Genomic DNA, 26,314 nt, shown 5'->3' with positions numbered 1-26,314 from the left:
GGTTTTTTTTTTAATCAGCAAATGATTTCTACATTGTCAGTGGAGGTGGTGTCAGCTGATTATGTAGCAGGATGTTATTTTAAGAGGTGGGAAATTTATGGCAGAGATGTGCTATTTTAAAAGCACTGTGAAATAAAGTTATTTTGAGAAGGCTTTATAGAGCATCTTAGGGAAAACGTACTAGATTAAATTGAATATTTAAAGAAAGAATTAATATCCTTTTCTCCCCTTTTTGCTCAGAAACGGTTGCTTTAGAGCCTGTATTCAGCTTCATAGGCAAAGAGGAAGATATTTATTTTCCAACATTCACTGTATAATAGTCCTTAGTATGTTGGGACTGAATTTATAATGGGGCTACCAGATCTGGACTATCAGAATCCAAACATTTCTGTATCTCCTTGTTGCCAATTAGGGATTGTTTGGATTTTTGCAGACCAGATCTATTAGTCCTAATTAATAGTCTTGAAACATGCTGAATTCGAATAAAGATGTGCTTTGAAAGGACAAAAGAACTGCTTGGTTGTTCTTTAGTCTATATAGTGTGTAATTTTTGAAGATTTTTTTCAGTTTTGTTTATCCTTACAGTAGCTATGAACAGAAGATAAAAACAAAGATATAAGAAACAAGGCTGTGATTTTGTGAACACATAATTGTAGCAGACTGGGTTGAAATTGATTTCATGTCTTCCAAGTCATCACTCCCTTGATATTTCTTGTCTCCCTGGTCATAATTTGTCTTTAAAGCACATATTGGGCAGAGGTAGAGAATCTCTAACCTCCCAAATGTTTCTGAAATCCAGCAGTCCCAGTGTGAATAGCTAGCCCCAGTAGGATGTACAGTCCCAGTGTGCATAGCCCCAGTAGGATGTACTGCCAGTTGTCAGCGATCTCTGAAGATACATGGGTTTATCTTGTCATACACTCGTTGAAGTATTTGGTGTAGTCTGATGTAAGATCTTGTGAATACTGATTTTTATTGAATTATTTTGTCTTTATGATGGATGTGATTGTTCTGTTGCACATACCTCCTTCAGTTCCTAGGGTCTTACCCTTTGTGCTGAAGAGAGAAAATATTTTGCTTTGATGTTTCCATCTAAGGACTGGTATTCTTTCAAATACCTGTTCAATATACAAAAGGCTTGTGGGAGAAAAATGCCCTGTATCTACAGTTCCAATGGTATAACTAAAGCAAACTATATTTGAAACAGTTATGTATTCTTTCTTGTTTGTCTCTAGCCTTGATATTCAGCTATGTATTCTTTTCTATTTTTCTCATTTTCTTTCTTTGTTGTTTTCATATATGCTTGTATTTGATTGTAAGCCCTTGAGGCAGGAGCCTGTTTTTTTTAAATAAAACATGTACATAATAGGTATCTTCTCCCAACTAGAAAATGGCATGGGCTCCTCAGGGGAGATAGCAAGAAAAGGCACTCAGCTGAAAATAGATGAGAAAACCTCCCTGGTGCACCAAATCCAGGTGTAATTTCTTAAGTCCATAAATTTCAGTTGAAGGCTTTCTCAGAAGCTGAATGTTTTTATTTTCCATTACAAAATAGCTGTGAAACAAAAGGCTACTTTTCTGTTTAAGCCAGTCTGTTCTCCCTTGTTCCATGCTCTGAGATTGCTGTGATGGTACATTTGACTTTTGCCACGTAAGAAACTTCTTAAAAGATGTGGGGGAAGGGATGCTATTCCTGAGTCAGTGTTTTTTCCCCCCCATTTCAACTGCTAATTGATTTTGATGCTTCAATAAGAAAAAAGAAGTCCATGTAGTTGATTAATGAATGTTGATGAATCTTGATGAATCTGTCCTTACAGCAGTGTGATTTTGTTAGAGTGTCTTGTTGGTGTAGATCCATGTCATTGTTACTGGCTCTTTAACTGTTAATTACTGAGGATTATGTTGGCATGAAAATGAACTGAAGTTAATTGATCCATTTTTTTCCTTACTGTACTTATCATGTGTATCCAGACAAGGCTTTTATCATGCAATTATCCAGCTTCCCATTCCCTGAATTTAATAGAGGGAAGGGTCTAGATACCCTTCTTCTCTTTTTGTAACCCTATGCATTTCCTCAAAAGTCTTAACATTTGCCTATAGCTTCACAGTGTTTCTTGAACAATAGTGGTAGGAGCCCTCCATCTGGTGGCAGTCTTTGTCCAAGGTTGTTTCTTTTCTTCATTTCCATTCTATATTATCTTTTGGAAGTTCAGCAGTTTCAGCAAAACAACAGCGATGTCTTCAAAGCTTGCTCTAGACCTGGAAATGGATTTCAGGATAGTTAAAACTGGAAATGGATTTCAGGATAGTGGTACATGTCCTAAAATTCTGTTTAGTCTAATTTAGGCTGCAGGGCCGCAACTGGGGGGGGGGGGGGCAAGCGGGACATGTGCCCTGGGTGCCGTGCTGGGGGGCGCCAAAATGAACACTGGGGAGGGGGGCGCCAAAATGGGCGCCAAATCCATGTTTGCCCTGCGTGACACAGACCCTAGTAGCTGACCTGTTAGGCTGTCACTTCTCTCTGTTCATGTGGCTTTCAACACCAGTTATCTTCAGAATGAGTATATGCTCTATTAGGGATTGGGGAAACTGTGACTAAAATGTGTTCTAGTAAAAGTTTTTGTCCTAACAGCCAGGAACCACGCTGAGACAAGGAATAGGTCTCTAGTGTTTATTACTGCTACATTAGACAGAAAATCCTAACAAACTGAAGAAGCGTGGGAAAAACCCAGACAGATAAACCCCAAAAGTTAAGGCGGGTCTGATCTGTGTCTCTTTGAATGGCTGCTTAACTCCACAGTACTACGCATGCGTTTTCCCCCCTGGATAGGGGCCCCCTCTTGCTCCCCATCAGTACTCATGACAGTTTTCATGTTACTGATGCTCTGAATGCTATATTGCTCACAGCTAAGATGCTTTGGAAAGAGGGAATGAATGAAATATTCTCTTTCCAAAACATTTTAGTTGCAAACAGAATAGGATACCACCATAAACTAATGAAGAATGGACATTAAGATTTACTCATATTTTTAAAAAGCAAATAGTGTTTGTTGATGCTCTTTCCAGAGACCTATATTATAATAAACACAGTCACAGAAGGAAAGAACAGTCTCTTCCTAAGATATGGCATGACAAATATAATTATAGTAGTAAAGAGTATTTAACTCAATGCTGGGATTATGGGAAATGTCTAAACAAGCTTTTTAATGTGTGTTTACTATAACATATGAATCAGGATTTTAGGCTTCTCAGGAATAGAATACAGCTTTTGAGCTTGTTTGCAGCAAAAGAAATAAGCTATAATTCCTAGTTTATACATTATACTAACAAACCACAGAACATCCATGGTTTCTTTAGTCATTTCTTCTGGCAACAATTGAGTAGAGTAATACTGGTGTGCTACTCATTATCAGCAGGTCAAATTCTTGATACTTCTAGCAAATGTGGTCTATGTGTCTTCAATATCAGCTCTTTCATCCTGTACCACTTCAGGACAGTAATACAATTCCAGTCACTTGAAGCCTTCCATATTGTGCTTCATCTATAGAGGATTTTTTACATTATAGTTTAGATTCTTAGTGGTGATGACTTCTGTGTGACATGTCCATACTCTCTTCTTTACTACATGCACAGCCATATTTCTGAATCTAAGACCAATCAGATATGTTTGATTATAACTTTCCACAAAATACAATGTAGGCGTGCAGGGTTAATTGGTATATAAATTGAAGGTCAGAATTTGCCAGGATTCCTCTTTGTGTTGCTAAAATGCCTGTCATTCCACAAAGGGGCATGGATACAGTATATTTAATTAAATATTGTGAAGGCAATATTGATGATATGGAAGGGAAGATTAAAGCATTTAATGTGACTGCTTCATCAGAAGGAGTGTTTGGATGCCACTAATGGGCTGTTCCTCAGTTTACTTGGCCATCAGGATTGTATTGAAGGTGAAACAAGCCTCTAATCAACTTCATCATTTCTCTGCCTTCAGGAAGAAGATCTTCTACATTCTGTTCTCAGGATCAAAAAAGTTCTATTAAAATGGATCATTTTTGTTGTGTTTTCCTCCATGGGATGTGGGGACAAAGGATCAAACAAGTTTGTCTGCTTTAGAGTCATCCTGGTTATGAGAATGTTGGTGTAATAGTTTGAAAATCCATGGAAAGGTTGATGAGAGACAATACTTCAGTGATAGAGCATATGCTTTGCGTATAGATGGTTGAAGAATCAATTCCTGGCATTTGCAAGCCACGCAGTAAATGACTGGAAGACCTGTGCCTAAGATCCTGGAAATAGTGTCAGAATAGTAAATACTGGACTGGATTAGCAGATACATTGATCTGTTATAAGGCAGTTTCTTATTTGATATTAGATATCGGAGTTTGCTACAGAAAAAAAAAAAAACAGGAAATGGAAGTTTACATGGGATTTGTGTTTTTCAAACTTGGCACTTTAAGATGTGTGGACTTCAACTACCAGAATCCCCCAGCCAGCATCCTGGGGTCCACACATCTTAAAGTTGCCAAGTTTGAAAAACACTGAGCTATAGTGTTTAATTCTTATAATCCCACAATTGGCTTAGTTTTATTTTTTAATTCATTTATTTATCTTGAATCTCCTGTTTTTTTGTCCAGAAGGTATTCAGGATGGTTTTTCTTTCTCTATATTCATCTTATAATCAGAAATCTCTTTAGCATCTGTAGCTGGGCACTGCAGGTTTATCCATTTTGTTATTAAGTAATGTAGGATCCTTGTGTATTTTGGCCAGAAGGTGATTTCTGAAAGGACCTTTTTAATGGTGAAACAGTTTATAGGTTTTAGAAAAAATAAGCAAATTTCCCATCTTTGTAATGAAATTTACAGTCGAAATTTATGTAATGTTACTTATTTGTTTTGTGAATTTTGTGAATTTGAAGTAAATTTATGAGAGACAGCTGAATACTTATTGACTTTAGCATTACTTTCCCCAAACGTAAAACTTTGCTAATAATCTTGTTATCAGGTGCATCTCCAACTACATCCTCTAGAAGTCGCTAATCTATGGATGCAGTATGGATGGAAATAGTATGGTTTCCAATGGAATAACAGAACAAAGAGAACCTCAATTTCTCTAGAACTCAGTTCAAGCAGCCATAGTGGCATTCCAGAAAAAATGTGGCAGCTGATTTCATAATTATTGAACCGATAGTCTCCAACATCTTGTTTGGTTTCACCGTTATTAGGTCTTGGTTTATTATCTGTTCCCAAGGACAAAGAAAGGTTGCTTGTCAGTAGTTACATACTTTTGTTGTTTGTTACTTGATCAGCATGACTAGAGCAAATGAGCCAAACCACAATAATTACATCTTTAGTACAATCCGCTAATGGAAATTAAAAACATGCAAGCCTTTGTTGAAAGAACCAGGACAGCATTCTAAGATTTTGTAGACTAGCTTACAGTATATTGAATATGAAGGTAATTACCAGCCATCATTTTAGAAGCATATATGAAAAATGCGCATTATTGAAGTCTACCGAGCTGATCCTGATACTGTGTGTGCCCCAGGACTTTCTTTTGGATCGCTGATGGTTGAAGGGACTGTAACTCAGAGATCAAACAATTTTGCTGATTTAATAACCTCATGCAATGCAACTCTGCTTCCATTTTCTAGTCTTGTTTATCTGTAACTGCTTATGCATGGAGAAAAGAGAATGTAGCAGCTCAAAGGTTATGTTTCAGTGTGCTGTATTTATTATAGAAATGGGATCTTGTTCCTTTTTTGCCCACCACTAGTGATAAAATCTCATGTCCAAAAAGTTTTTGCCTGGTGGCAGATAAATTTACACAGGCAGTTTCTGCAAACTTTTATTAATCAACAGCTTAGTTACATGAATATCAATCAACTTGGTTACATGCATATTAACAATTCAGTTATATGAATATTGCACAGATATATCATCTAGAATGCATTTGAAGGTATCTTTGTTGTGAATATAGAACTCACTATCAGGCAAAGACATTTTGGCAGGTAAAAAGGGAAATAATTTATGGGTGCCAGTTGTGATGGAACTCCCCCACTCCCAGTGTATTTAGCTGTACTACTCTTTCTTACAGGATAGCTGGCTCTGATGGGCTTGGTAAGAACAGAAGAAGGGCAATTCTTCACCTGCTGCTGCTGCTTCTCTTCCTCATAGGGCATTTGGTCCTGTAAGTAAATGCTGATATACTTTGTGACCCAGTTCCCCATCCTTTTGACCACTCCTTTCTGTCCTCATCTCATTTGGACCTCAACCTATGGTAATCGCTGACAACTGGTGCCTAATGGGACTGAGGAGGCGGAGGGGTGACAAATTGTAAGTGGAGCCAGGGAGATGGTGGGGAGGCAAATACTTTTGGTTTTATGTTTATCCTTCTTTCTTGTAAAGCTTGAAGGATACTTAAGCCATACATCTTAATGACTTTATTTTTTAATTAAACGTAAGGATTATGTATTTTCTTAGTTCAGAAGGCATATCCTTCCCCATCCCCTCATAATCACTGGAATCCTTCAGTTACCTTTCATGTTCATGATTTGTATAGGAAGATGGCTTCTTGTTTCTTTTGTCTGGCCAACAGTTCAATTATTCAAAAACTAAAGTCTGGAATTTGCCTAATGATTGATTTTATAATGCATTGCCAAGGCATTGAGCCCATCCTCTGGCATGATGTTCCATAGAAAATTTTCAATCCATTTTAGAGCTGAGAATACCTGTTCTGCTCCACTGATAATATTCTGTGGTAGTATCACCCGTAGCAATATCAAGGCATCCAAGTTGTCTTCAGATCACTCCCCAGGATCATGTAAAAGAGTATAGAAACCTCTTTGCAAGTGTGGAACCTGGCATGTTATACAAAAAAGAAAGCTCTGTTTTTCATCTTTCTCTCTGGAAAAATGGGTAGCCTTCCACTGCTTCACCAAGGTCCTCTTAGGGTATTTGAAACAATATAAAGGGGATATCAAGGCACTACCAAGACAATTGGTGCAGTCCCAAGGGGCTCTCATTGCCCCCCCCTTCAGTCCCAGCAGCTGTCATTCCATTCCCAAGAAGCCTTCTTGTTTGCCCTTGTGCCCTCGTCATGTGCTTCAATTGGTCTATGGCAGTGCTTCTCAACCTGAGCAACTTTAAGATGTGTAGACTTCAGTTCCCAGAATTCCCCAGCCAGCATGGAGGCTGGGGAATTCTGGGAGTTGAAGTCCACACATCTTAAAGTTGCTCAGGTTGAGAGACACTGTTCTATGGGATATATCTCCTTCCAGGGGTGACTGCAGCAGAGTGTGCGTCTCTCTCCGCATATGAAAAAAGTACAGATGGCAGTCACAACTGGGTGATCAAAGCTCTACCCCCTTTTGGGTGGGCTACATTGTGTGGTCAAGGCCGCCATCTGCATTGTGTGATCAAGGCCACCATCTTGATTTTTTTCACACACATACTTCACAGATGCCCCTCAGGCAGGGGGAGGGGAGTCTGGCCTTTCTCTTCTCCTCAGCAGCCAGCCAGTAAACAAAGAAGGAGCTTATGCAGCTCTCATGCCCTACCATGAGACAGCAGCTGCTTCTTATATATTACATTTATTTCTAACCTGGTCATTGTCCTGGTCATGTGAACTGATGTTCCATATCTCCCACTCTTTTCACCTTACTCTCTCCAAAGCTGCTCAATGGGCTGCCTTGTAACTCAGGTCTGCCTCCTCTCATTGGCCATTTGTTCTTGTTCAGAGTTAGTTGGGATAAAAACCTGCAGAAGCCCTAGTACAATAGTCCTCATTTAGTGACTGCCTCATTTAGCAACCATTTGCAGTCACCACAGTGATGAAAAAGTAACTTTGTGACTAATCCATTTATGACCTTCACAGGTCTGTAAAGCAAAGGAAAGCTGAAGTAAGATCATAAGCACAGTCGTAGTTTCACCTAGCAACCGCTTCGTTTAACGACCAAGTTGCCAGTCCCAGTTGTGGCTGCTAAACAAGGGCTACCTGTACCATCGTTGCCTGTAACTCATGCTTAAAAGAACCATAAAGAACATAACAAATAAGGAGGAAATAGGAAGCAAAGTGATTAAGGCACACAGGAAGAATATAATCATTTCAAGTCTGGGCCTGCCCCACTCAGCACCCACCAAGCAACGCAAGAAATGTCCAGTCTCGCACAAAAACAGCTCTTGCACCCTGAGTGGAAACAGTAGCTGCTCCTCACGTATTTCTTTTAATGGCGGTGGGTGGGTGGGTAGGTCTGGTTTGGGGGCTGTTTTTTTCTGGGCTTTGTGGCTTGATTTCCTCCTGTATTTTTAAATGGAGCAAGAAGACAAATGGTCCTTCTTGGCTTCCAACAGTTGCAAAGGACTAGAAAGTCAAAAGGGGGAAGTCACGGAAGCCTAATTAGAGGCAAAAGGTAAGGTTTTTCGGCAACATACAGGATATAATTACCCTTAAGACTAGACTCTGAGGGAAGCAAACATCTTGGGATGTTGGCCTCCTGACTAACTTTTTCCTTCAAATGTTTCATACAAGCATATATAAAATAAAAATGAACAAATACTGAACAACTTACCACACATGAAGAAAAAAGGAAAAAAAAGAACAAATGAAAACATAGAAAAAACAAAAAAACCGTAAATACAGATATATTCCAAGTTCACCTTATTTTATACATGTTTATGAAACCTGTCCATTTTTTTTCCCAAAGGGAGAGAGAACGTGGCATTTTCTGATTGACAGAATATATCATTTTCTCAAAAAATGCTAGATCACACATCTCTAAAATCCAGTCCTTTATTTCTGGAGTTATAGAATTTTTCTGTCTCCTAAGGATTATACTTTTTAGTATTCCTATTCTGGTTTCTCTAGTTCGTATAAACCTTTCACACTCTTGACCTTTATATACCTCTTCTGAATTAGCGCAAACAAGTATTTGGATTCTTTGAATCATGATTTTAATTCTACTTCAGAGTTTGTTCCTGTCCTAGTAACCACACTTTCTGGATTTGGACATGGTGGATTAAGAAATCCAGGCCAATTTTAGTCATGATGCACCAAGAAATAGTGTGAGTATGGAGAGGGCAGGCCTGAAGCTTATGTATGTTTGTCTCTCTCTCTCTCTTTTTTGCATATAATTTTTTATTAAGGATTTTGATTAAAATAGTAAAAACTAATACAAACCAAACTTAAAGAAAAAAGAATAGGAAGAATAAAAAGTGCAAGAAAAAAGAAAAAGAAAGAAAAAAGAGAAAAGAATATGATAAAGAAAAAAAGAAAAGAAATATATGAAGAAGTGCCTTCCAACCTTCATTCAAACAAGTATAGATAAATTTAGTAACTCTTCACCCCCATAAGGTTACAGACAGATACCTCTTCATCCCATATTTCATCCATTATCTACAGGCAGTCCTCAACTTATGACCATTTGTTTAGTGGCTGTTCAGATTTATGATGGTGTTGAATGAATGGTGGTTATGACCGGTCCTCAGAGTTTCAGCCATCCCAGCACCCCTACAGTCACGTGATCACGATCTGGGCACTTGGCAACCTGTTCACAATTACAGCTGGTTGCCAAGCGCCCCACAATCACGTGATCTCCATTTGCAACCTTCCCTGCCAGCTTCCCCAGAAAGTCAATGGGGAAGCCAGCAGGGAAGGTCACAAGTCACTGGGATAAGTCTCCCCCACCTGCACATGCTCCCCAGCCCCTGTATGCTCGTGCTTAGGAGTAGTGCTTGGCTATAACACAAGACTGTAGGAAATAGCGTGTGTTTATTCCTTCTACCCCAAATCCCAGTTCTACCATGCCCTATCATTCAAATTTGTCACTACTTTTTAACTGAAAGGGATAGGGGAGATACCAATGATGATTCCCAGTCCACACTGATAACTGTGAGTTAATTAATTCAAGGTACCCAAATGAAAGCATTTATTTCAGCTATCACACACAATGAAATGAAAAGGTTACATTCTGTCTGAGGTTGACAGTCACTCTAAAATGCCATGGTGGGAAGTTGTTCCTCCTTTTTTAAGCTGCACAGGTTCCTTTGAGAGTTGAATACAAATATGGCTGTTCCACATTATTGTTAAACATATACTTAGCCTATATAATTTATTTTTATATAAATACCAACTTGCAGTGACTTCGCTTAGAGAACAGAAGGTTGGACGTAGCTCCAAAACAAACATCAGGGTAGGGTGGAGAATACAATGCCTGTTTCCAAGCGTGCATCTGGTGGTGGATTTCCTTTGTGAAACATTAAAGAACTAATTGTAGGGTTGTAACTTGATATATATGATTACATTCCATATGGTATTTGTGATTTTTTTCTCTTAAATGGATACAGATAGTTCTTTTTCTTAGTCTTTAAGTACAGCTATGATATGCTTACATATTATTTTAAATTATTAAAAATTCAGGATGTGGGTCTACAGCAGGGAATATAATGGTTGTTTTATCTCTTCTAAATCAAGGAAGCAGGCAAAGCTTTCTGCCTAATAATGTAATAAGGAAATATAAAAGTTTTGGCTTAAATTCAAAGATTCCCTTCCCCCAATTAGAGTCTCTGTAAGATTGTGGCAGGGTGTAATGTAAATGTGATAAATAAACTAAAAGTTCTATTCATCATCTGCCTCTTCATCTGATTCTAAGATGTCTTGAAAAGGAATTTGTGAAAATCTGAATGCTAAAAAGTGGTCTTCAAGGAATGCTTTCTAATTGGTACATATTTCTATTTAAATACAGGCACCTGTGGGTTTTTTTAATCTGGGTTTTGCTGCAGTCTTGAACTGAAATGGTATGAAAAGAAGATTGGTTTGGAAAGCCTTGAAAATTCCTTGACTGTGTGTAGCTCTCTGATTACAGCATCCCAGTGATAATGCCATCCTTGCCTAATGAGGGAGGTAGGCTACATTATTACAGAAGGCTTATACTTTGGGCTTAGCCAGTAATTTAGGGACAGTTCAGACATTATGTATTCTATTCAATCCTAGTAATGCTACATAGGTTGTTGGATAATGGACCTGCATGTATAATTCCATTATGAGTCATACTGCTTATCCTTATTTTAAAAAAAAGGACACAGGGAATTTGGGGGTACAGGTGTGTGTTTTAAGTACTTATTAATCTACTTCCATACTGGGGCTATGCAGTGTTGGTATTCTCTGTGTAAGAACTGCTTTGGAACACACAGAAATGTAAACACAGGACCTGACTGATTCATTAAAACAACTGCATCTGCTTGCAGGATCATTTAGCAGCAGCAGAAATCCAAGGAAAAGGTGATGTCTTAATGAGTTGTAAGCAAGAGTTGCTTTCGTACACCCTATCATTTTAAAATACCCCTTTTGAATTAAATCTGAAACATTACACTGCATTGTATGTTTAGGCAGGGCTGTATGTTTACATGATAGAAGAATCACATGTGGCTCTAACTTACGTGGTTTTGCTAGGATTGAGAAGATTGTAAATTACTTCAGTGTGTGTAATACTTTGCCGCCTTAAATTGAAATTGTATAATTGGTATTTCAGAGGTTTGTAACTGCTTATTTAGCTTTGTTATGTTTTTTAAGGCCATGAGATAAAATGAGTTTCTGTTGCTGGAAAGAGAGTATAGTGATGATTTAACATATCTTTTTTTAAAAACAGATAACCAAGGAACCTCTTCTTTGACTTTGAGCTCAGGCCTATCTTTCCAAAACACAATAAGGAGAAAAGTCAGAGAGAAGAAAAAACATGGAACCATTACTGCGAATATTGCTGGCACGAAATATGAGATTGGTAGCAAGCTACATATTCTTAATTTACATTTAATCCTGTGGTAAAATAAAGAAAAGTGGATGGAGAAAAGAAAGTTGCATAGCCAAAAGAGGTTTACAGGTCAAAATATTACATAACACCAGTGGTTAATTTATTTATTATATTTTTCTAGTCTTCCCTGAAAAAGGTCAAAGTCACTGGCTTGGGCTCTCCTTTAGGCTGTGATCACATGTATGCCTCCACCACCATAGAGTGATGCACTCAGAAGTTTTAACAATAGATTAATGTCTTTCATCTTAAAAGTTAATCTTTGCATTTCAATCCCATCTTGATACATGAGTGGTAACTATTAAAAAAAAATCTTATTCTTTCTTCTGTTAGACACTTGCATATTTATGGGAATTCTTTGTCTTTGTAAATTGCTCTGTCAGCTAACATTTTGACAGTACTATTCATAATGCATTAAGCTCACTGTGATCATTCAATTTCACATTAATTTTACACACGAGTTACAAAAGAGAAGAGAGCACATTTTTGTTAAACTGGAGCTTAGCATTTCAGTTAGGGAAAATCTGTTTTTGATTGGAGGGGATTATGACGTGGTGTTATATAATCTGTCCAGTCAGTACCATATTCTTGCTATAATTATCACGTAGAGTCAAAGTATCATTATTGAGATGCTTCGTTATCCAGAAGATTTTCATACGAAATTAAATGTGACAAGATATCCTGATTTTCTTTTTGTTTCGTTTTAAGTCCCAAGGTTAGCCATTCAGGTTCCTTGATTTGTTGTTGTTTGGAATATGATCAACTATTCTTTCAACATTTTGCTTTTGCTCATCTATAGCTGTGATCTCTTAGCTTTTGTTTGGTATTTCAGTTGGCATAGGTGGAGAAAAGTACAAATATTGCCTGTTAACAGAAAGCAATTAAGCAAGAAGAGAAAAGAGTAACATCTTGTATCTTCCATTATTTACATTTAGTTAGAAAAGCAACAAGTAAGAAACATTTATAAACTGAACTCTATCAGAGTCAACATATTACTACTGATTTTGAGTAAAAATCAATTGGAGATCTTAGTGGATTAATTTGAAAGCTAAAAGGTCTTTAGGTTGGGAACAAACTAGTATTTGTTCCCAACCTAACACACAATCATTATATCTATACAACAGGGAGCATTAAATTTATAGAACTTCATATTGTGTGCTGAGCAAAGTGGGTAATTTTAATAATAATGCTATGTGCTAATATTACTTGCCGTATATCCAGATCTGGAGAATCAATGTTAGCTCTCTGGATATTGAGAAATCTAATGATTTATGTTGGTTTTCATGTACCTATTTCTGTCTTGTAGTACGGGTAGTAATAGAAGAAATGGGATTTGTGAAGACTCGTGATGATGATGAGACAGCAAACCTTATCTGGAGTGACTGTGCTGTGCAGCAAGAAAAAATTGCAGAACTCCGAAACTACCAGGTAAAAAGCAGGAAGCACTGATACCTTGATTAAAGTGGTACATTGCTATATGTCTAGGGTCTCTCTTGGTAGTGCAGGTGTTGTGGTCAATCCTGGCTCAAAATTGGGAATACAATGTTTTCAACAGATTTAGCTGGCAAAAGTATGATCAAGGTATGGTTCAGAGTGACAGATCCCAGTATCTATAGCAAGGCTCCAAGCTTAGGCAACTGTCAGCCCTTTAAGATAGTCTAGCTCAGGAAACAGACAACACAAGTAATGCTAGTACTTTATTGATATAGGCTGTATTAACAGAATATTAACCTTATATAATTTCTTTGTTCCTACCTCTTATACTAAAGAAAGTCAAGGTGGGGTTATATTGAGTTCCTTTCTTATCCGTTCCTGTTTTTCCAGGCTAAGTTCATGTTTTTCTAACCACTGCTGCGTATCTTCTTCAAGGCTACCTCTGTACTCCTTTACAGCAGCAGAACCCTGTTAAACTTCTAGCAGAGATCAAATTGTACGGATAGTCGCAACTGGGACTGGGTTCTAGGCATGGACCAGTTTAGGCTATCACAGATGTTGTTTCACTGAGCTTGATTTCTAGTATTTTCATGGATATGGATGTGTTTTCTTGGCAATGGTACAGAAATGGTTTGTCCTTATCATCTTCTGGGATACAGGTCTGTGTGTATGTATGTTTACATCTTGGTCTAGTCCGTAGCCCTAGTATTTCTCCTATCAACTGATCAGATGTAACTCTACTTATCTGGCTTGAGATAACCAAAGTTAGCTGAGTACGTGCCACCTAGCTGGACAAAGGTAAAGACACCATCAGTTGATTTTGATTGTTGGAGACTTATGCAGGACTTTATGCGAAAAGCTCTTGGCTATACTGATTATAGGGACGCGGTGGCGCTGCGGGTTAAACCGCTGAGCTGTCGATCGGGAGGTCGGTGGTTCGAAACCGCGCGGCGGGGTGAACTCCCGTTGTTAATCCCAGCTCCTGCTCACCTAGCAGTTCGAAAACATGCAAATGTGAGTAGATCAATAGGTACCGCTTCGGTGGGAAGGTAACGGCGTTCCGTGTCGTCATGCTGGCCACATGACCCGGAAGTGTCCTATGGACAACGCCGGCTCCAAGGCTTAGAAACGGAGATGAGCACCGCCCCCTAGAGTCGGACTCGACTGGACTTTACGTCAAGGGAAACCTTTACCTTTACCTTTATACTGATTATAGGTGCCAGACTACCTAAGAGTAATAGTTTACTCCTGAGTAGATAATTGCTGTCAAGGAGCTCTTCCAAGTATCTGGTACTTCTCTTCTTTGTTTTTTGGTTCTCAGTGCAGCAGCTGCCAGTACAGTCTTGCAGATTTGTATGCTACTCAGAGTCATAAATGTTGAGTTGGGCAGCCTTATAAATTCAAGAAAGAAAGAAAGGAAGGAAGAGGAAGGAAGGAAGGAAGGAAGGAAGGAAGGAAGGAAGGAAGGAAGGAAGGAAGGAAAGAATTATTGTATCACAATCAGCATCCAGAATTGCCATTTGGCAGAATAAGAAGTGGAGGGCGTTCTGTTGTATGAGGCCTCAGGGCAAGCCAATGGTTCTTTATGGTTAGGCTCACTAGCTACTGTATCTCGTTTTTGTTCCTCCTCTTGTTTGGGTGAGGGGGCCATAGTACCAGTGAATTAACTGAACAAAAGCACTTTATATGTTAAGATAATGTATTGCAATATTCTTGCTTCATTTGCATTTCCCCCCAACCACAATTCCAAAACTGATTTTCTGGAATAGTAAGGAACAAAGAACCATTGTGTTCCTAATTCCTAATGTTCCTAATTCCTAATGTTCAGGTTAAGATTTCAGTGATCTAGGACCAAAATGCTGAAATTGAGAGAGAGAGGGAGAAAGATTTTGTAAAGAGGATGTTAATCACTCTCTACGTAAGATTGCTTAAGAAGCCCATACAGGTAGTCCTCACTTAGCAACTACAATTTGGACTGGCAGTTCCATCATTAAGCACTGCAGTTGCTAAGTGGAAAACATGACTGCAATGGGCTTACAATGTCACTTCCCATTTGGTTATTAAGTGAGACATCATGTGACAGTGACTTGAAGTTTTATTTCCATGTTCTCCATTAACTCTGCTTGTCGGAAGCCAGTTGTGAAACACAAGAATGTCAATCACATGACTGTGGGATGTGATGGTTGTAAATGCGTGCTGGTTGCAAAGTGCCTGAATGGTGATCATGTGCCTGCAGGACACTGCGACGGTCATAAATGCAAGGACTGGTTGCAGAGCCTTTTTCCCCCCACCATTATAACTGAACAGTCACTAAATGAAGCAGTTGGTAAGCAAGGACTACCTGTACATATTTCTAGTCAATACATTATTTACTAAATTTCAGAGACTACAGAACGTATTTAGTAATATCCTATTGCACTTGTAGTTATTGATTTTTCAGGTTTAAAATGTATCAGCTTTGTGTCAGAAATCCCTAGCTAATGAGTCTATTCTCCTTTTTCACCAGAGAATCAACCATTTTCCTGGAATGGGGGAAATCTGTAGGAAGGACTTCTTGGCACGAAACATGACCAAGTAATTTGCTTTCTGGTTTGTTTGTTTGTTTTTTAACAAAGAACTATTGGTTACAATGCAAGTTAAGAAGTTTACATGTTGTTATTGATTTTTTACTGGATATCCAAGTAGTCATTAGTGGTTCCTGAATGTCATCCAGTTCCTAAGGATGGTCTAAAAGGTCCTGATCCTTTACCAGTCTCTGGTGGTTCTTCCAAAGAGCCATGAAGGATGGATCTATCAATATCTACTTATCAGGGCAGCCATATGTCCAGCAGCTACAATAGGTAATATTTGATGTGAGGGCAGGGGCAACTACAAAAGAAATTTGTATTCTTTATACCTTACTTTTAAACTTCTTGAAGGCTTCTGGTTGGCCAATGTAGGAAACAGCATGGCTTTTTGGCCTGATTCAGGAAAAGTTTCTTTTTTAATTCATTTGATTACTTTTTCTTTGACTTCATAAATAAGCAATAAAAATGTATTTCAAATTGAAAAAAAAATTACCAGTTTTCTGTGTAAGGAATTCTTCAAGTATGTCTATCTTAATGGATGTCTTTAACATGTGAATTGAATGTACTCTCCCTTCCCAGATAACATATGGCTCTAAGGAGGCGGGACTTACCTATTCTGATGTTTTCTACTTGGGGTAGTAAGGATGAAAGTTACAATTTCCTGAGCGCTGTTAAGCCATAATGGAATTTGTTTGGCTTTAGCTTGTCATGGCAATTTGTAAACCAAGAGCTATGGCTCAGCACGCTGTTCAACACCCCAATTGTGGTATATTACATACGTCACTGTTAAACACACCTTGGCTTAAGGTGGTATGTAAATCCATATCCCTAAACATATGTCCATTTCTTCCTCACAATTACAATGTATTCTCACTCGCCCTTCCCCCAATAAATGTCTGTTGCCTGGCCTCATTACACTCTGTATTTTGAAGGAGAAGCTCTTCAGTGGGAACTATTATACCCATTTGAGCCGCATGCATTAATTGGAACTGAGTACAAACAGAGGGTGTTGAACTGACCACTAAGACACAACATAGGGTGTTGAACTGACTAATAAGTCCCCACTCTCTCATGTATGATTCAAACTCTGGGTGAATAAGACCCAAGTTGAGATTAGATTGGCCCCATCCCTGTTGGCCTTTTGTAAGGCCTTGGAAGCCTGGCTTTGTGCTCGAGCCTGGGACCCTGGGCATGGGTTAGAACCCATTGCCTGGTTGAATGGATGATAGATCATTCCCAGCTGCTATGTGTTTTTATTTTTGCTTTATATTGTGTATTTGTGTTTTTATTTGTTTTATTGTAAGCTGCCTAGTCATGTAAAAGTGAGATGGGTGGCTATATAAGTTGAGTAAATAAATAAATAGTGCTTCTGTGGGTAAGAATTGGAATCTTGAGGGGAAATGGAATAGTGTGAGATAAAAGGACTGCCAACTCGTGACTTGGAATCTCTTGCTTAGAGTCCTGGGAACCTTCAGACTTAAAATTATGTCTGGAATCCCACTCCAAAGGTAGATTTATTCTTAAGAACAAATAAAAAGGATAGGAACATGGAATCAGAGTTACACCAAGCCATATAAACAGACAGAGCTTCACCCAGAATATGACAATATATCTTTCTGTAGAAACTCAACCAGCATTCGGGCACTAGCAACAGAAGATAATAAAGAAGATCAGTTACCTCAGAATCTAGCAATTCACCCTGAGGATTTATATCTTAGTCTCTTTCTCCCACCCTTACCTGATAACAGACTTTTTGCTATTTATTTCATGGCCTTGAATGTGGAGGGTACCAACACTGACAATGGGCCCGTCTGGTCTTAGGCTCTTTGCTTTCAGCCCTGGCAGCTTCAGCCCACACAGATAAGCTCACTTCTCCTATTGGAACCCAGTTGATAAAAAAAAGTGGTATTAAAGGGCGGTGTAAGTCTGGGGGACAGATAGTACTGGATTCTGATTGTCTTCTTTCATGATTGGCTATGCTGACAACGATTGTTGTCAGAGTTGAACAATCCTGAGAAGGGCACATATGCTCCATCTCAGCCTTTAGCAGAAGGAGAAAAGGCCATGGGTGACTTGAACAGTTCTGAATCAGGAGATTCCAGAAAATGTTTCAGTTTTCAGCACTTCTATTAATTTTTAAAACATATTTAGAGTAAACTTTTATATACTGACTTTTGGTCATAATTTTCTCCTCTGAAGGCAATTGTCAAAAGTTACACGTTTTTAAAAAGCTTTTTAATATGCTTTTTTTTAAGATTGAAGGCCCAGATGTGGCTCCTGTGCTTGCAAGCTCTGCTTTTATTATACAGTATTTTACCTTCAATAAAAGACAAGTTTATGACTGAAAAGAAGGAAGCAATGGCTTACTGATGTATTTGAAATCATCTGTAGAAAAAAATCGAATTTAGCAACAAGCAATCTTGCTCCATATTTTCTTAGTTACCTTCTCATTCCCCTTTATTTTCAAAAAATGGTATATTTTGATATAGTTTGGAGTTATAACAAAAGAGGTAGTAGATGTGCTTGGACAGTGATAAGCTGCTGCAGTCCATACGCGCGCATGCGTGCGCACACACACACACACATACTTATTTTGATTTTTACCTTATGCTGAAGAGAGTTGCTAGACAACTCTCAGTTAAATTTGCAAGCATGAAAATAGTTATCCTGAGATAATGCCTTGTTTTTTTTCATCTCTATTGTATTTGTGACATTATTAGTAAGGTAGCGGAGAAGTGTAATTAGAAACTCAGAAAGCTGCTTTATACTGAGCCGAGCTACACTCATGGTTTGCTTGTGTGCGTATGTGTGCGATAAGACTCTTAGTTTACGTTCTCAAATTTTGGGGTGGTTTTTTTTTTAAAAACAAAATATATAGATTAGGACTAGTGGAGGTTGACACATCTACTTGAAACCTTACGTAAAATAAATAAATAAAAGTCAAGCTAAAAATCAGCAATTTTGCTACCAAATTTCAGTGGTGTGACCTCAGGAGCTTTGGGCAAGGGAGCAGTGTACAGAAATGGGCTGGGGGTTGCCCTTCCATGTCCTAAAACATATAGTATAATGAGGGGAAGCATTCATATCAATACTTTAAGTACTCAACAAGCAGAGCAAATGTTCTGACATTAACCACTTTAGCTTTCATTTCAAAAAGGGCTTGAGCCAATTAACTGAGCATTACTAATGCCTTAAACCTTGGGAAGACAAGTCTGTATGAATACTTCTTTGTTTGATACTTGAATTATCTTACTGTTTTCCAGATTCCTGGAAAAATAGAAGGGGCTTTATAGAATGGGTTTCTTTTCTTTTTTTTCTTTTTCCTTCATCGATTAGGCCACTTTTAAAGCTAATGGGATTTTCTCCCACTCTGTTTTTCTAAGTAGAGAACAGATTCAGCTGTGTGAAAGAAGCATCCCACAACAGTTTCCCATATCCATGGGAAACTTTCTCTCTCTTCCCTAAAGTAGCACCCTCCAGATTTGTTCATATACCTCTGAGCATTCTCAGCTGATATCCCAATAAGAGATAATGGAAGATGCAATTTTACACATCAAGATGGCAGTGGATTAGGGAAGACCTAGTCTTGACTTTTGGTGGCACCCTTCAGAATATACTGAAGTGCTGCTTCAGCAAGCAGGGCATGTTGTTCATCAATTTATGACCAGCAAGAAGTTTCTACCACCTCAAATACAGATCTTTCAGATATTTAGGATGTGAGTCATCAAATAATAGAGTCAATCGGTGGGAATGAAGATATGAGCCAAATCTTAGTTTGAATGTACTTGTAGCATTAAGAGTATGAAAAGATTATAGCTGTTTTGTAGTTAAGAAAGGCAATAAAGCAATTCTGCAGTTCTGAATCACAGCACTGCCAATACTTTGGATCTATAATGGCTATAAGCACAATTATAAACATTGTAATGATGGTTGTGGATTTTTTCTGTTTTCATTTTGAAGTATTCCTTGCACAATTAGCTAGTAGCATTTGTAACAGTCTATTGTACAAAGACCTTGACGTTCTTGGCTCCAGTCCTGGTCTGCAGATGTATGCTTGGCCATTTTTGCAACTTTTGTACCAGCATAAGCAATTAGGAATATAATCTCTCACCAAATTAATAGAATGACATGAAAGATGTTAAGGTTTTCTTGTTGTTTTTTTCTTTTTATTTATTGTGAAGAGGTGAATAGTAATACCTGGCTTGTACCAACATTTCTTTAATACAGTCTTTGGGTATATGAAAATGCTTGGCTGTCATTTCTATGATAATTCTCATATATCTTTTCTTATATTTCCCCCCCCCCTCCTTCAAAGGAAGGATAAATTGTAAGCAATTTAATACATATTTTTGTCCCTAGAGTTTCCATGTCAGTTGCTGAGAAAGACTGAGTGTGAAAATATTTTGAACAAACAGAAATTATGCACATTTAGTTTAACGGAAGTAACAACTCACATAGAAATTCAGATCTTACAATGGTAATATGTACTGCTGGATAATCTTAAATAATTTTGGTGTATGCCCTGTTCAACTTGAGAGTAGAGGTTTCAGTGAAGCAGTTAAGTCACAATCCAAAATAAATATGGGGATAAATGCCATTACACTTGGGGACTACTTCTAAGTATATAGGAGTATGCTTTTCTTTTTCTAGTTTGCTGCTGCTTAATACTGGAATGTATCAGGTTGAAACCTCAAAGTATGAAGTATACACTGTTCTTTTTGTTCTGTTTTTCAGAATGATCAAATCTCAGCCACAGGAATATAGCTTTGTTCCTCGGACATGGATTTTCCCAGCAGAGTTTACTCAGTTCCAGAACTACGTAAAAGAACTTAAAAGAAAGCGCCGACAGAAAACCTTCATAGTCAAACCAGCTAATGGGGCAATGGGGCATGGGTAGGTGCAATGGTAACCCTGGAGTTCTTTCACATATGTACAGTTGTTTATATTACTGAAATTATAATTAGATACTTTCTTAGAAATGTTATTCATTAATTTAACAAGGACGGTAAATAGGCTATTGATAACTGGTAACAAACATTTCCTTCCAAATAGTGGATTAGATTTGTTAGCTTTGTCTCCATTATTATAAAAGTACTGGATATAATGTCACATTTGCATTATTATACTAACCATATGCAGGTAGTCCTCGCTTAATGATGTTAATTGGGACTGGAAACTATATCTTTAAGTGACAGGCCGTAAGTCAAAAAACCATGCGACTGCTTAGCGACAGCAGTTCCGTCAGTCCTGGTCACTGCTGTTAAGTGAGGACTGTGCAGGTTGTTAAGTGAGGACCTCACATGACCGCAACTTCTGACTTCCTGTTGGCTTCCCCATTGACTTTGCTTGTGGGAAGCTGGCAGGGAAGGTCACAAATTTTGATCACGCGACTGCAGGACACTGTGATGGCTGTAAAAATGAGGTCCAGTTGTAACTACCACTTGTTCAGTGCTTTTGTAAGTTCGAACAGTCACTGAGTAAGTGGTCATTAAATGACGACCATCTGTAAAATGTGTTTATTATTATAGTGTAGTATAATATTATAGCTGAGAGATATTCAAACACTTGGTAAACAATACGGTATAGTAGATTTGGTGTACATGTCTAAGAACTAGGTTTGGTAGGCCTGACTTAAGGCAAATGAAAACAATATCTTAGTATTTAAGGGACATGATTTATGTAAATAATTAGCCAGGATGGAAAGGTTTCAGTTTTTCTTTTTTCTTTTTACTAGGATCTCCCTTGTCAGAAATGCAGAAAAACTTCATTCCCAGGAGCACCTCATAGTTCAAGAATACCTTGACAAGCCCTTCCTTATGGAAGGTTACAAATTTGATTTAAGGGTGTACATTCTGGTAACTTCATGTGATCCACTTAAAATATTTTTATATCATGATGGATTAGTGAGAATGGGCACAGAGAAATACCATCCACCCAATGAATCAAATCTGGTAAGTGAATGTTTGGGTGAATAAAAATAGTGCAACAATACATGCTTAGGCAAGTGTATATATTGTAACAGAGAAAATTGACTTGAGGTATTGACTGCAAGAGAAATTGCTTTAGAATGATTACATTTGCCTTTGTTTTTAATTTCTGTTGAATTGAGGGCCACAACAATACAATGGTAGAGGATATCAAAGGCTGCTGAGAGGCCAAAAAGGCCATGATGGGCCCACAACCCTTACCTACATCCTGACAAAGTCCATCCAGTAGTGTGACCAATCCGTCTCAGTTCCATGAGCACTTACTTAAAAGGTCCAGAAAATCCATTCCCTTTAGAGTTCTCGATGGGGTTAAGTTTAGCCTTTGATCCTAGAAATAATATGTAGATTTCATGATTAGATATATTTATTCTTCATCAATGTATTTTACTGAATTTTATGGTAGCAGATTTGACCAGTTCAGCTTGGCATATATAAAGAAGTTCTTCCTTTTGTCAGTCCTGAATTTCCAACCTTGGTATTTCATTGTCATGTTCACCGTTCCGGTGTTTGTCTACATCGTAACGGTTCGCTTGCCAAAGTGCTGATACGTGTCCGGGCTGGGAGGGTGCTGCTGAGAGCCTTGTACAGAAGACGTGCTGATCTGTGTTTAGGCTATCTCTGAAATGTCAAGGTCTTTTTGCCCATTGATCAGCAGAGCTCATTAGGAGCACCTGGGAATGTGGGGAGAACTGTATGTGAGGGAGGGGGTGGGGTGTTGTTTGCAAAGACGCTATTTAGTTTGAGTTTAGGCGCGCTGTTCTCATTCTCAGCTTTTTACCTGTTTGCACTCTTTTCTAAATAAATCCAGAACCTGAATTGACATTTTGAGTCTGAGAGTTTTATTTAGGATAAGGCAACCATCACATTCATTGGATAAATCCTCTTCTATATTATAATTAAGGGAGAAAACTACATGGCTGATTTTTTTCCACATCATGCATTTTTTTTAAAAAAAATAATTCCTCTGTTGTATTCCCTATTATTTAGTTTTTTTAAACCTAAACAAATCTGTATGTATACTTTCTTGTTCATTTTGATTGATATCACTTACAACAGACTACCTACCTTTTTTTAGATTTATCTATTTTTTCATACTACTGAGCAATGATGTATCATTTTTGCAGTGTAAAAACTGTGCTTCATTAGAGTCATCCTCATTCAATCCCTGTTTAAATATAGATGTGAACTCCCTTTCTCTACTTGTCACTCAGGAATCATTTTCTGATTTCTGTTTTAGAGCCAGTTGTATATGCATCTGACCAACTACTCTGTGAATAAGCATAATGAACGTTTTGAACGGGATGAAACAGAAGATAAAGGCAGTAAGCGCTCTATAAAGTGGTTTACTGAGTTTCTGCAAACAAATCACCTTGACGTTTCCAAATTCTGGAATGATATTTCAGTAAGAGAAAACTAATATGCAATAGTTGTTCTGTGTTTTGTCAGCATAGTGGCAATGCTCCGTACCTTTCCTCTTGGACTAAGGAATAATCCGGATTTTGATACATGCAACTGAAGTCCTTATTTAAATGTGGCATTTTTATACAGTTAAATTACTAACAGGCAGAGCTAATTACTGTTATATGTAAAAATATTGTCATTATGTCAAAAAGGGAAAATGGGCAAAATACCAGATTTTTCCAGGAAGCTGAATAATGTGTTCAACAAATTATTAGAATTCTTTGGCAGTCCTGATTAAATCTTTAGGTATTATTTGTCCTTGAGTTTTTGTGATTTAGAGCAAAGCCAGCTATCAATCAAATTCTTATTTTGTTACTGTCTGATTTTGCTGTTTAATGAAACATCTTTCTGTAAATTCAAATAAACAAAATAATGATGCCACGCTGCTGTCCTTACTTTCTGCACAATCCCCCAGGAATTAGTGGTGAAGACACTTATAGTAGCAGAGCCACATGTTCTTCATGCTTATCGTATGTGTAGACCAGGGCAATCTCTTGCAAGTGACAGTGTTTGCTTTGAAGTTCTGGGATTTGATATTCTGCTGGACAAAAAACTCAAGCCTTGGCTTCTAGAGGTAAGCAGCTTTAGAGTAATTTCAATAAATGTATAAAGTTTACAAAGAAAAACATAACTGGCATGCCACTCAGTACTATTGTTGAATTAAAAATTACATGTTCCTATCTAACCGCTGGTTCATATATTACACATTAAAAAAATAGAATAAGAGGCTTCTGAAAATATATATGTACATACTCTGTATGTATATACAATATACAATATATACTATATATATACACACACATACATATATACATATAACGTGTGTGTGTATACACACCCACAAATACATATAATAGAGCCAATTTGCTGTGGTGATTAAAGGCCCTGCTCTAGAGAATGGGAGACCATGAGTTCTAGCCTTGCCTTAGGCACAAAGCCAATTGGTCACTTTGAGCCAGTCACCTTTCAGCCATAGGGAGAAGACAGGCCTTCATCCTGCAGTGGATTGATTTTTTAAATTTTTTTAATCCTGCCTTTATTATTTTTATAAATAACTCAAGGTAGGGAACATACCTAATACTCCTTCCTCCTCCTAATTTCCCCACAACAACCACCCTGTGAGGTGGTTTGAGCTGAAAGAGAGTGGCCCAAGGTCACCCAGTGGCTTTCATGCCTAAGGCGGGACTAGAACTCTCAGTCTCCTGGTTTCTAGCCTGGAGCCTTAACCACTAGAACATGACAATGATCGTGATGACATCTGTATCTATCTATCTTGCAGTTAAGTAGCAGCTTTCTGGATCAAGGCTCAGATTTTTAGAAAATTACCATAAAAATATTCTCAGATGCAAAATGATAGGGATAATATTGGTTACACGTTCGAACCATGAATCAGGACCTCTTTTCTCTTTTCTCCAGCTGTGCTCACATAGTTTTTCCTCTAGCAGAAGCTTGTATCTCATCTTAAAAGTATTTTGTACCATCTAGTGGATAAAAAGTGAAATGTTTTGTTTCAAATAGAGTAATCTTGCCCACCTTGTTTCATCTTTAATTTTTTTGGATAATGCTGTTTCAGCATTTGCATTCAACAATATATTAATAGGTATCAAGGGAGATATATACTGTAAGGGCTTCCATATTGAACAGTACCTCTTTCTTCAGGGCAGTTGGCGACTCTATTATGGCAGAGGTAGCTTTTTCAACTGCCTTTGAATTCCAAGAAATTTAGAGAGAGTAAATAAGTTACAGATAGATTAGTGTGCTTGAAAGTAATTTTCCTCCATCAGATGTGTTAACCACTATTTTTCATAATCTCCAGTCAATGTTGTGTACAGGAATAAGGGATTTGTAGTTTAACACATCTGAATAACACCAAACTGTAAAGCTGCTTTAGAATATTTCTGCTCTAGTGTTTATAATTTTATGATATTCCATTTATCCATCCAGTAGCAGTAGTTGCATATGAATTTATGAGAAACATAACACACAAGACATAAGAAATGGGCCTTGTTGCCAGGGAAGAAAGTTGTTGAAGAGAATGAGTAAGGTTTGTCATTCTCCCTCAGGCTCTTATTTCCAACCATGTGGCTGTGTTTTCCCAACCTTTTGCCTGGAAACCTTACTCATCTCTATCTTAATGAATTCCATGCATGCAAATCTGTTCCCACTTTTCTTTTTCTCAGGATCTAAGCTAAGGGAGGGGAAACTGTTACACCCCCAGTGTTGCTGACCTACAATTCCCAACAGCCTTAGGCAATAGAGTCAATAGTGAGTGATACTAGAAGTCATAATTCAGCAACTTCTAAAAGACTGCAGGTTCTCCAGTTGCATTAGCACAATTGGACACAAGGAGTGTTTGTTTTAATGGAAGTAACTTGGAAGTGAATTAGTCTCATCCAACTGAGAAAATGGCAAAGCATGCTAAAAATATTGTCAGAATAACTGTGTAGTAAGCTTTGGCTTAGCCAGCTATGGCAATACATTTTTAAGCAGCTTAGTGTTTGTGAGAATTAAGTGCCCTGGTTTAACATCTTTCTTCCTGTTGGTTAGAGGGGAGAGTGCATTGTAGTTATTATTTTCTGCCAGAATACATGTTTGGGTTGCAGAAACCTACAAACCCTTAAGCAACAAAAGCACAAGATCAAAAATAGAGATCTTCTGGAACTTGTTAAGCATTTTGTCTAGTTTTTGATTTCTACTGTGGTCAGAGGATGCCAACAGGAATTCAGAAATCAAGATATAACTGCCTTTTTGTTGTTTCAGAAAAATGTCACTAGTAAATCTTTTACTGTGAGATTGTGTAAATGCTGACTTGGCATTGCAAGGGGAAGATAATTTCCAGGTCCATGTAAATGCACTAACAGCTATAGTCCCCACAAGTATTCATGTTATTGAATAGCAGCAGCATTATTATGAACTGCAGTCAACTGCAGAAATAATTGATTGAACCATCATTAGCTAATTGGGTGATAATGATGATGAAGATGATTTGCTATTGAATTAGACTACCATAAAGTACATACAATAGCTTACATTCAGTGATTTTAAATAGCACAGAATTCAA

At 37.9% G+C, this 26,314-nt stretch overlaps 1 protein-coding gene across 1 annotated transcript in view; it reads left to right on the top strand.

Annotated features, from left to right (window-relative positions):
• The first annotated feature begins 10,721 nt into the window (after nucleotides 1–10,721).
• The window catches only part of TTLL7 (tubulin tyrosine ligase like 7), a 64,234-nt gene continuing 48,641 nt past the window's right edge, over nucleotides 10,722–26,314 (top strand). Inside the window, exons 1-8 of the mRNA XM_063298185.1 lie at nucleotides 10,722–10,900; nucleotides 11,646–11,777; nucleotides 13,111–13,232; nucleotides 15,745–15,812; nucleotides 20,540–20,698; nucleotides 21,540–21,756; nucleotides 23,030–23,194; nucleotides 23,669–23,827. Of these exons, the coding sequence (XP_063154255.1) occupies nucleotides 10,876–10,900; nucleotides 11,646–11,777; nucleotides 13,111–13,232; nucleotides 15,745–15,812; nucleotides 20,540–20,698; nucleotides 21,540–21,756; nucleotides 23,030–23,194; nucleotides 23,669–23,827 (1,047 nt within the window). The 5' untranslated portion in view covers nucleotides 10,722–10,875. The remainder of the gene's footprint in view (nucleotides 10,901–11,645; nucleotides 11,778–13,110; nucleotides 13,233–15,744; nucleotides 15,813–20,539; nucleotides 20,699–21,539; nucleotides 21,757–23,029; nucleotides 23,195–23,668; nucleotides 23,828–26,314) is intronic.

The sequence above is a fragment of the Candoia aspera genome, chromosome 3 (genome assembly GCF_035149785.1).
Source record: "Candoia aspera isolate rCanAsp1 chromosome 3, rCanAsp1.hap2, whole genome shotgun sequence".
NCBI lineage: Eukaryota > Metazoa > Chordata > Lepidosauria > Squamata > Boidae > Candoia > Candoia aspera.
The sequence above is the reverse complement of the archived record's forward strand: the minus strand, read 5'-3'. Positions and strand labels throughout refer to the sequence as shown.